Source organism: Mus caroli, chromosome 10 (assembly GCF_900094665.2).
Source record: "Mus caroli chromosome 10, CAROLI_EIJ_v1.1, whole genome shotgun sequence".
NCBI lineage: Eukaryota > Metazoa > Chordata > Mammalia > Rodentia > Muridae > Mus > Mus caroli.
The window spans coordinates 77026882-77038584 of NC_034579.1; the positions used below are offsets into that span (position 1 = coordinate 77026882).

Genomic DNA, 11703 nt, shown 5'->3' on the forward strand with positions numbered 1-11703 from the left:
GTTTCTCTGTATAGCCCTGGCTGTCCTGGAACTCACTTTGTAGACCAGGCTGGCCTCGAACTCAGAAATCCGCCTGCCTCTGCCTCCCAAGTGTTGGGATTAAAGGTGTGTGCCGGTTTTTTCTTAGCAAGACAGAGGGAGTGGGAAGAAGGGCCTGCCAGAGCCATGCTCACCAGGCTCAGGCCTGCCAGACCCTTACAACTTCTATCTTGTTCTCTCCCATCTCACTTGATGTCTTCCTCTGGATACTGAGGTTTGGGTCCCAGAAAGAGCTCTTCAGCACAAACTCTGTTTGTGCTCTCTATCCCTTACACTCTAGCAGAAATAGCAAGGTATGGATTCATCTGCCCCTCCCCCTTTTGTAGGCATATGGTTTTTGGCAGCCTATTTTAGTAAGCGTTCAACCTTTCCTCTAGTCCACCACCCACCAGAGGTAGCGGAAGAGGAAAGTTATTGGGATATGGGGGAAGCGAACCTGTTTTGCAATAGTTCCGTGGGGGCGAGCTTGATCCTTGTCAGTAGCTTCAGTCCAGTCTTGCATGCAGACACCTGGCAGCCGTAGTTCAATCTGAAGAGACTGACTTGCCAGCCAGCCTGAGGCGAGGCAAGAAGCTGCAGATACCTCATGAGTTTCTCTCAATGTTGATGTTAGCTTAAGCTAAACTCAACAATGCTATGTAAGATGAATCAATACGAGTGTGATTGTGTGTGTGTGGTTAGGGAAGAGTAGTAAGGCGGAGCAAATCAAACCAAAGCTCTGTCTGTGGGTCATATACAGACTGCTTCATCAAGCATCCTCTCACCTGTGTCTGCTTCAGGAGAACAGTCTTTCCCGTGCCTGCTTTAGCAGGACATCCTTTCACCTGTGTGCCCCAGCAAAACATCGTTTGACATAACTGACTTTCCAAAGAAACTAGAAGTTTCCATTTCACTCTTCTAACCTCCCCAGGCAGATCAGAGGTCGGTGTGAAGAGGAGCATAAGCGCCTTTTTCCTGGTAGTTCTCAGCTGACAGCTCAGCCTGATTTCCATGACTCTCTGACTGCAGCATAGCCAGCATCTGCCATCATAGCCAACTTAGCATCCTATCCTACGTGCACTGTTTTCAGGGATTGCGACACATTCCCCCAGCCATTTTGGGGAACAGACCTGTACTTTGTGTGTCTGTATAGGGTGTGTATGAGCTCAGATACGGAGGTCTAAGATGCTCAAGAGGTTGGTTACCGCGTTGTTGTGTAGTGACAAAGAACTGTGGTAAATAATCTCAGGCTAGTGAATGACACTGAAGAGTACTTCCAATGCAAGAAATGAACAACCAACATTTGTCCACTTTCAAAAAGAAGAAGAAATATATATTCCAGCCCTTTGATTGTATTTTAATTGGGTTATTTGGGCTGGCCAACAGATTAACAGGTAAAGGTGTCTGCTGCTATAATTTTTTAATCCATAGGGCCAAATGAAGTGGGAGAACCAACTCCCTCAAGTTGTCCTGACTTCCTGTCATGTGCCCCTGTGCCAAGGCATGTTCCCCCCCCCCCCGAGTTGGGTTTTAAAAAAAATTTTTTAAAAGATTTATTTATTTATGTCAGCACACTGTTGCTCTCTTCAGACACAGCAGAAGAGGGCATCGGATCCCATTACATATGGTTGTGAGCCACCATGTGGCTGCGGAAATTGAATTCAGGACCTCTGGAAGAGCATCCAGTGCTCCTAACCACTAAGCCATCTCTCCAGCCCCACAGGGTTTGTGTTTGTTTTGTTTTGTTTGTTTGAGACACAGATTTACTATGCAGTTCTGGCTGGCTTAGATCTTGCTACATAGTTCAGGCTGGCTTTAAACTCACAGAGATCCACCAGCCTCCCTGCCTTCTGAATGCTAGGATTCAAGGCACTGCTTGAATCAACAACTCCATATTTACTGCTGCTTCTGTTCACAGCAGACATGAGGTGGAAGGAACTCAAATGTTCATTATCAGAGAAACTTGTTAACACTGTTAACAAGTCCTGGTAGCAAATGCCTGCTTGTCATCTCAGCACTTGGGATTAAGTGTTTGAAGATAGATAGCATGGGGTTCAACTATATAGCCTAGGTTATCTAGTGTCCCCCCAAACAAATCCCTGCCCTGCCCCCAAAGAAAGTGTGGTACAAAATTCAAGAGCTTATTATTCAACATTAAAATAGAAAGATATCCTTTCCAGTAAACCTTGAAGACATTCTTCTCAGTGAAATATGCTAGTTACAAAAACAAGAGTTTATGATTCTAGTTACACCGAAAGAGAAATTATTGGCTTTGGGGTGGGAGCTGAGACAACTCACTCAGAGATGGAAGCTTTAAAAACAAAAGCTTTATTTTCTGAGCACTCAGGGAGGGAGCTAGTATAGGATCTGAACCTTGTCAGTCCCGGAAGGGAGATCGTACTTTTTGTTTTGTTTTGTTTTTGTTTTTCAAGACAGAGTTTCTGTGTGTACCGCTGAGAGGGGAGCTGGGGGGAGCTGCAGTGTTATCCAATTGTGTTTTGACATTATAACTTAAACAAGGGAGTACTGGGCCATATCCAGGGCACCTGGCTTCAAGGCCCTTAATTCCTTCTTCTAAGACATAAGGTGCAGAGCTCGGAGTGATAAGGAAGGGGGGTGGGTGGGGAGGAGTGGGTCAGCTGCATGTAGTTAACTTGTGCATAACAGGCAATTAGTTATATATTTTTAAAACTTACACACCTTGGTTTAGCTAATAGCAATTCCTCTGCTCTCTACCAGTTAACAGACAATTAGGAAAACATGTAGACTTGGGACAGGTGTTCGTTCCTAGGTCTGGGAACATGACCTTGTTTGACCCTGCCAGCAAGATGGAGAAGTTGTCCTTGAGATGGCTGGACTCAGACAACTGTCTTCTTACACATTGTCCCTGAGATGTGTTTACATAGACAACTGTTTACAACAGAAGCTGTTCTGCTATAGGGAAGTCCCCAGTTTCCCTAGAGACTGGGACTGGCTGGAGAGATGGCTTAGTGGTTAGGAGCACTGGATGCTCTTCCAGAGGTCCTGAATTCAATTTCCGCAGCCACATGGTGGCTCACAACCATATGAATTAAGTTTCTCCCTATGATTAAATGGAGTCTGGAAATGAAATGGTAGCACTTGGAATAAGTTTCTTTCGCTTGTTCTCAACAAAACCATGAGCATTGGATCCCAGGGGCAGGAAGAGGGGAGGAATGGGGTTTGTCATTCAGGGGTTTTGTTTCAGCTTTTAGAAATGAAGGATTTGTTTTTCTGCTGGAGACCAAACTCAGTGCCTCACTCACAGCTCTACTTTTTAATTACCACCTGGAACAACCTTTAAGGATTTTGACGTGACAGTGTTCCAAAGATGTGCTGTATATATAGCAATGTAAACAGCATTCGTGATACTTCTGGGTTTAGTGTTTACAGTTAAATAGTAAACTAAGCTGGGGTCTGGTCATCCAGACCTGAAATCCAGGCTATTTAGGACCTAGGTGGACTTTGAGTACCAGGTCAACGGGGCTAACTTGGTGAGGCTTTAACAAACAGCAAACTAAGTATGGTAATGGGTGTCTGTAGATTTAAGTACACGGAAACGGACGCTGGAAAATGGTGATTTTGAAGCCAACTTGGGCCAGCCAGTATGACAAAAAAATAAATAAAAAATAGAAAATGAAAAGAAGCCGGGTGTGGTGGCTCCCACCTATAATTCTGGCATCTGGAAGACTAAAGCAAGACCACAGAAACCTCCCCAAACAACAACAAAAATGGAATAACGACAAAGGCCTCGCACCACCTTCTTCATGCTTGCATTTGCTTAGCTTAACCAAGTCGGGTTGATTCTTTTCTAACAATAATAAGGGAGGAGACCTCTTTGCTAGACTTGGGCTGGGGTAGTCTAGGCGCCTGACACGTGCATCCGCAGCGCTCCGCCCACGCAGTGTGGTGTCGAGTCCCCACCCCACACCCTGCCTCGGCCCCACCCCCGCTTCCGGTTCCCGTGGGTCTGAACTTCATCTCTAGGCCGCCCACCTCCTAGTTTCGGCCAATTGCTGTCTTGACCCCACCCCTTCCCCGTGCCTTCCTATATCCGGGCTTCTTTCAGTGGCGCTGGCTTGGAAGCATGGAGCTCCGGGGCGAGCGTGCGACCGGTCCTGGTGTTTCTTCGTCTTCTGTAGACTGCTCGCAGGTCACGGTGTCCAGGGAGCTGCTGACGGCGGGGAGCGAGGGTTCGGGAGGTGAGCGACGGTGGAGAGCGGAATGGGCTGGAGGGACACGGAACGCTGCTGGGTCAGGGACACTGCGGGACCCGGGAACGCTACCGGGACCGGGCACGCTGTAGGGGTCGGGGACGCTGCGGGGTTCAGGGACACTGAGGCGCCCAAGACGCGGCCGGGCCGGGTACGCCTAGGAGTACGGGACACTGCGGGGAGTCGGGACGCTATGGGGGGTCCGGGTTATTGCGGGGCCTCGGACGCCGAGGAGCCCGAGACGCTGCGGAGGTCGGAGGTGCCGGGACGCCAATGGGGAGGGGATGCCACGGAGCCCGAGACGCTGCTGGGGGTCGGGACGCTAAGGGGCAGGGGTCGCCGCGGAGCCCGAGACGCTGCCTGGGTCTGTCCGGGGTACTACTAGGCCAGCCCCGCGCTGGGCGGTTTTTTTTTTTTTTTGGTTTTGGTTTTTCGAGACAGGGTTTCTCTGTATAGCCCTGGCTGTCCTGGAACTCACTCTGTAGACCAGGCTGGCCTCGAACTCAGAAATCCGCCTGCCTCTGCCTCCGGAGTGCTAGGACTAAACGCGTACGCCACCACGCCGGGCTGGGCGGTTCTTAATGAACTCTACAAGGACCACCTGGCTGGACCGGCTTGGAAGGTAGAGAACAAATTTTTAATACTAAGAGTGACAGAATGTCTTATTTAGAAAGTAAAAGAATTTTCCATGTGTAAAAAGAACAAGCCGGGCGTGGTGGTGCACGCACATTTTGCTAACTGTGCTGTTTAAAGTTGTGCGTTGTGCATCCTGTTGCCTTAAGAGGTCAGAAGTGTCGGGTGCTCTGGAACTGGAGTTATAGTCCAGTGTGAGCCCCCATGTGGGTGCTAGGAATCAAACAAGAGCAGCTAGTGCTTGAGACATAGCCCTGGCTGGCCTGGAGCACAGAGATCCACTTGCCTGTCTTTTGAGTGTGCCCCGCCATGCCTAGTCCCCCACCCCTTTTGTCAATGTGTATTTATTACAGAACAGTACTAGAGGTGGGGGAGATAGAGGTACAGACAGGAGTGTTGGAGGTGCTGGCTCCTCCTCTGTCAGAGTTAGGGGTGGTCCAGACTTCAGGCTGTGCTGATGGGCCCGGCTCTCACTGTTCTGCGGTGCAGAGGCTCATTTCTGAGTTGCACTTGTTGCTCAGGGCTGTTTTATGCCATGAATTGTTTTGTGTGTGTGGTTTCAGGTATCTGGGACCAGTTGCTCATCAGCTCTAAGCCTCACCCCAGAAAGACCTCTACACTTCAAACAGTTCGGATGCAGAGGAGCCCTTGTAAGTACCTAGTTTCTACTCTAGAGGGCACTCCCCCAGTTGAGGCTAGTTAATCCATTATTTGATGGGGACAGTCTGTCTTCATGGTGCATATCAAACCGTAGAATCAAATATATTGTGTAAATGATTGAGGAATAGAATTTCTCATGTTAATTCCCTGGTTGCAGGTTTTTTGTTTTGTTTTTTTTTTTTTTGTTTTTTTGTTTTCAGAATAAAAGGTATTTTTGAAACTCCAAAAGGCCCAGCTAGTTAGGTCTAGTTAGCTTTCTTTGTTTTCTTTGAGACAGGGTCTCATGTCGTCCAGGCCTCATGCTTCACTGTGTAGCTGAGAATGACTCTGAACCCCAGATTCTCCTGCCTCACCCCATTCTAGGATTACTGCTACATGCTGCTGGGCCAATTTTTTTTTTCCTCCCCTTCCACAACAGTCTCACTTTTTATCCCTGGCTGGCCTGGAACTCTGTGTAGACCATGCCAACCTCAAATTCAGATTTACCTACCTCTGCCTCCACCTCCCGAGTCGTGGAGTTAAAGGTGTTTGCCACCACACCTGGCAGGTATTTATTCTAGGTGATTGCTCAGAATAAGGGTGCTTGTTGAGCCAACATGAGGACCAGAGGAACCCTCTTAAGCTGTGTGGCTTCATGAGACCATAACCCTTCTACTGTGGGAAGCAGAGATAGTCATTAAAGGACTCTCAAACTGACCTGAAATGTCACAAGCCAGACCTCTTATCGTCTGCACTGCTCTCAACATTCTTATCTCCCAGGCTCCTACAGTACAGCTCACTGAGCTCTGAACACTTAGTGCTTTTAACAGCCCAAAGTTGTTCTACAATCCTAAACACACACAGTAAGGTCTCTGCCACAGCAATACCCCACTGTTATACCAATTTCTGGCTTGGTTAGGGTTTGTTTCTATGTGATGGGACCACAAGAGGTAACTTGGGGAGGAAAGGGTTTATTTGACTTATACTTCCAGATCACGGTCTATTACTTGAAAGAAGCCAGAACAGGAACTCACACAGGACAGGAACCTGGAGGCAGGAGCTGATGCAAAGACCATGGAGAGGTGCTGCTTCCTGGCTTGCTTCCCATGGCTTGCTCAGCCTGCTTGCTTATAGAACCCAGGACCACCAACCCAGGGGTGGCATCACCTACAATAGGCTGGGCCCTCCCCCATCAGTCAGTGATTAGTTAAATGTCCTACAGCTGGGTCTTGCAGAGGTATTTCCTAGTTGAGGTTCTCTCAGGCTCTAGCTGGTGTCAAGTTGACAAAACTAGTCAGCATGGTGGGGAGATTGAATGTGTTCGTTAGAACTCTGAGTTGCAAAAGAGTAGAAGCTCAGATTGCTTTAAGAGAAGCCAGAGATAGAAAGTAAAAGTTTATCTGGATCCCCATGCCCATTGTCGTTCTATGCTGCTGGTCTCTGTGTTAGACTAACCCAAAGACGCTGCTGTGCAGCTGTGGCTAGTCAGCTGGTGAATGAGAAATGCATCCAGTTAACTTGGTGCTATTCTCCTCAGCCAAGTTGACTGCTCACTGGCTTGGCTAGAACACCCTGCCAGATTACAGCACAGGGCAGATTGCGCTAGGCAAGACTGCAGAAACCTAGGCCTGTTCAGGATGAGGAACATGAATAGGCCCATGTCCTACGGCAGGCATGGGCCTACGGCAGGCATGGGAAGCCAGCCCAAGTGATGAACATAGAGAATTCGCAAACCTGTTCCTGTTTGTCTTTTTGTTTTTTGTTGTTTGGTTTTTTTCTTTTTAAAAAGAAGGATGGTGTTGACATTTTCAGATGAAAGGTGGGCAGTAGAGCGGGTGACAGACATTCTAGGTGACTGACATAGTAAAAAATGCAAATAGATCTCATTAATGACTTTGATAGCCTCACTGTAAAGAGCAGGTTCACTTAACCATGAGCTCATTCTGTCTGGTTTCTCCCCAGTCATCTTGTTGAATGCCAGCCTTCTAGAACTTTATACTTTGGGGATGGCAGAGTAACAGAACATTTGAGTAGTAATTGGTGAATCATGTGGTTGTATGGCTCTGCGAGTTCAGAGGGCCTAGGAATGTAACTGATTGGTGGACTCCACCCTCCAACCCAGCCCAAGGCGGCTCAGAAGTGGAGGGATGTAGAGTTGATGGGTTTGTTGCTAACTCTGCTCTGAAATGCTGTGCTGGGAGGGCTGGGTTAGAACTTACTAATACGATTTGCTTGCTGTGTTCGCCCTCCAGTGCTAGACCAGGTTCAGGCCTTCCTCCCACAAATGGCCCAGGCAAATGAGAAGCTGAGGAGGGAAATGGCAGCTGCTCCAGCTGGTCACTTCAATATTGAAAACATCGACGAGACGTCCGGAAACATCATACAGATGGTAACTCAGTCTTGTTTCTGTTTCATACAATGGAATTAATATACTTGTCACCAAATGGTATTTTAAAATGTCGTTCTAAAGTAAAATGTTAGCTTAAAATTAGCAAATATTTTCACACAGGTAAGATGGTAAAACTTGACTTCCACAGGCCATACTCCCTCTGTTTGCCTGTTTGACTTGCTGTTCAGTGCAGAAATGTAGCTATTTACTTTATAAGCAGGGCTTTGTAAACTTATGGCTACTAAAACTTGAGTTATATACAATTTCTATGTGTGCGTGTTTTTAAGGGAAGGGCTATTCATGTTGACTCACAGTTCCAGGTGAACAATTTTTCATGGTGGGAAGTTCTGCCCAGGGCTGTGGTGTCAGAAGCTTGTGGTACGCATGCTACAATTACATCTTTCCCCTTCAGCTACTATCTGAAAGTGCAGACACCATTCCTACTTCAGTATTTGAACGGAAGTGGGTGGCAGGCAGGATTTTGCCTGCCAGTGCTGGTTTTTGCTCAGAAATGTAAATTTCTTTAAGGCAAGAGTTGTGATTTTTTGGGCGGGGGGGGGGGGGGTAGGCCTCAGGTTGACCTCAAGTTGTCTTCCCAGTGCTGTTACAGACTGGGATTGTGGCCGTGTCACTGTGGCCACCTGCTTGTCAAGTCTGAAGTGTCCAATGTGGTGCCTGACGGTAGTCTGGCAGTTCTCAACCTGTGGGTCTCGACCTGCCTGCACCCAGAAAATAGAGATTTTACACTATGGTTGATAGCAGTAGCAACATTACAGTTAGGAATAGCAGTGAGAATAATTTATGGTTGCGGACATCACCACAACATAACTGTATTAAAGGGTTGTATAGTGAGGAAGGTTGAGAGCCGCTGCTCTAGTCCAGTTTTATTGAGTGGGTGCTGTTGGATGGATAGTAGGCAGCAAGAACTTTTTTAAAGACCTGTTTTACTTAGAGTAAAGCACTCAGTGACATTGCTGTTAGGATGGATTTGGTGTCCATAAGAACCAGCAGAGAAGCAGTGAGTACCTTTACCTGCTTGTTGAGCCCTCTCTGTAGCCAGCCATGTTGCTTTATTAGAGCATGTTACAGAACTGCCCTGAAGGACATTTCTTATCCTGACACTTTGTTACAGGATGTGGCCCTATTTGAGATGAATCGGACAGATTCAAAAGAGGAGGATAGCCCAGAAGAGAGCTCTCGGGANAGTTCTGGGGACAGCTCAGAGTCCGAAGAAGATGTCTGCGTTCCCTCTGAAGTCACCATCGAGAACATTAAGNTTCCNAATGCAGAAGGTGGCAAAGGCAAGATTGAAGTTTTGGACAGTCCGGCAAGTAAAAAAAAGAAGCAGTGAAATGACCCACATGGAAGGAGCAGGCGCTCCCCGCCTGGGGGCTGGGGGCAGGGCGGCCCGGTCCGATCGGCTGTAGTCCTTAACGTGTCACAAAGAATCATGAACCCAGGTGTATTTTACATAGAAAATGCTCAGAGCTTGGCTGCAGAGAGCGTAGTGCCCTTGGACACTGAGAAGGGAAATAAGAAATGACAAGATTGGTTCATGCAGATGTTTGCTCTAGAGTGTGGGCTGTAATGTAACTCTGGCTCATCTACGTCGAAATCTAGCTATTGGTTACAAGATTCCCACTGCCAGTTTGCGGTTTTGGTATGTTCTATATCAAGGCAGGTTGCAGTTTGTTATGTATGAACTGGGTACTAGAGACAAGCCCAGGATNACAGCCTCCTGCCATTTAAGGTGTGACGGTGCCTATATTCAGTTCAGGAAAACCCAAGCTGCCTTTTTAAAGATTTGTAAGGGATAGCAGTTGACATCCTCTTGGAGCAGATTGATCTTTGCTCCTTCTGTGAAGAGAGTTTAGAAACAACTATGTGCTATATCACTGTCTTGTATGTGAGTGTGAAGTCATGTAAAATTGTCATTTCAAATTATAATGCTACTGACAGCCCGAAGAATGACTCTAGTTCTTCAGTTAGTAAGCTTACAGTGTGGATGACCTGGTAGCTGTTTCACTGACTAACCAGTCTTAGATGATGTTATCAGGGCTAGCAAGTGCCAGCCNCGGGAAGATGAGCGGTCTGTTCAGGAGGCTACTTGAGTAGAGGAACCATGTCCCTGTGACTTGGAGGAGATGGTAACATCCTTGTCGTTTATCCTGGTGGTTTGCCATACCATGTGATANTTCATCCTTGCCGCCTCTGAGCCAGGGAGGGTCTCTGATTGGTCCTGGAAGCTACTGCTCCACAGTCATGCTGGGTTAGGGCATCAAGCCTGGACTACAGTTTTCCACCCTCTGTACCTCCTCCATAGTCCCTGAGCCCCTGGAAAGAAAAAGGTATCCTGGTCATTTTCCTCCTGAGAACAGAGCAGAGTGAAATGTTCAAGGCACGCATAACTGCCTGACTGAAGAGTCTGCCATGTGTGCAGGTCAGATCATCATGGGTTACAATCCTTGCTGCCCAGTGGAAGAAGAGGTTCNCCTNGGTGACTGCAGTTGGTAGCTACAGTATGACTGATCCCCATAGTCAGAGGATAATTGTGTTTTTTATTTCTGTGAAGAGATGCTTCATGACCAAGGCAAATAGTAAAAGAAAAGTGTTTAACTGTGGGCTTCCTTTCAGTTTAAGAGTCTATGACACTCTGGGGTAAATGTAGGGTGGGCAGGGCACCAGGCAGAGCAGAGTATAAGACGGCCTAGCTGGGCTTTTGAAACCTCAGAAGTCTGTCCATCTCTCCTCCCTCCCACTTCTAGTGACATACCTTTTCCAACAAGGCTCCTAATTTGTTCTAAACAGTCTGCCAACTAGGAACCAAACATTCGAATCTATAAGGACCATTCGCATTTAAACCACAGTGATTGACTGGGTACATNTTTGGACATAGGATTTTCTTTAGCTCGAGGTTGGAGGGGGCTAGACAGACAGTTGGAAGATGGGTAACTGGGCAGATCGAAGCACCACAGAACCTGCTGTTCGTGTGNGACACACAGGTAGTGGAGGACTTGGGAGCCTCAGCCAAGTGAGGCTGTAAGAAAGAGTTGGTTTCCCCTCTGGGCTCAAACAACAGCCTCTGACACTGAATGCTAACTGCTGGGGATTGGGGTAGTGCTTTCTGTGTAAGCCCAGGTTGGTGTTCTGCTCTCCTGAAGTCAACATTTGGTGTCCTCAGCAGTAGGGGTGACCATTTAGCTCTAGTACACACACAAGTATAGTGACAATAGTCACTTCTGGGATCTATCTCCCTGGCCAACAACTCACAGNAAACTAGACCACCACCCTGGGATTGGAGTTTTTACTTAATTAACAACCCTACAGTTGCTGGAAGCATTCTCTGCACGTGTAGTAAAACTTCAGCTGCCATTTAAATATATGTGCCATTTCTGTAGTCTGGATTTTTTCTTTCTTTTTTTGGTGGCACGTTACAGTCTTGGCAAAAAGTTCTCTTCACACATTCCTTTTTGAATATACTGATTTTACTGTTGGTGAAGCATATGTGACCAAGCCAGTTCAGTCAACAGGGTCTCCAGGGAGTGAGGATTGAGAAGAAAACGTTAGACAACACTATCACCTGACTCCACCCTGTCCTGAGGCTGAAGCAGCTTCATGTCTCTCCAGCCTGCTTTATATCCTAGGTGCATCCAAAAAACNTGGTCAGCTCTTAGAGCAAAGACAAAGTAAGCAAGCGAAGTAGTGAACAAGATCACTTAGGGTAGTAAGTGACGTAGTAAGCAAAGAGATGGCCTAAGGTGGTGGTAAAGTCCCATGGTCACTGTTTCTAAT

At 47.3% G+C, this 11703-nt stretch overlaps 1 protein-coding gene across 1 annotated transcript in view; it reads left to right on the forward strand.

The window, feature by feature from the left end:
• C10H12orf45 (chromosome 10 C12orf45 homolog) overlaps positions 1 to 11037 on the forward strand; it is a 12653-nt gene extending 1616 nt beyond the window's left edge. Inside the window, exons 2-5 of the mRNA XM_021175242.2 lie at positions 4106 to 4238; positions 5447 to 5533; positions 7775 to 7911; positions 9044 to 11037. Of these exons, the coding sequence (XP_021030901.1) occupies positions 4124 to 4238; positions 5447 to 5533; positions 7775 to 7911; positions 9044 to 9262 (558 nt within the window). The 5' untranslated portion in view covers positions 4106 to 4123 and the 3' untranslated portion in view covers positions 9263 to 11037. The remainder of the gene's footprint in view (positions 1 to 4105; positions 4239 to 5446; positions 5534 to 7774; positions 7912 to 9043) is intronic.
• The last annotated feature ends 666 nt before the right edge of the window (positions 11038 to 11703 follow it).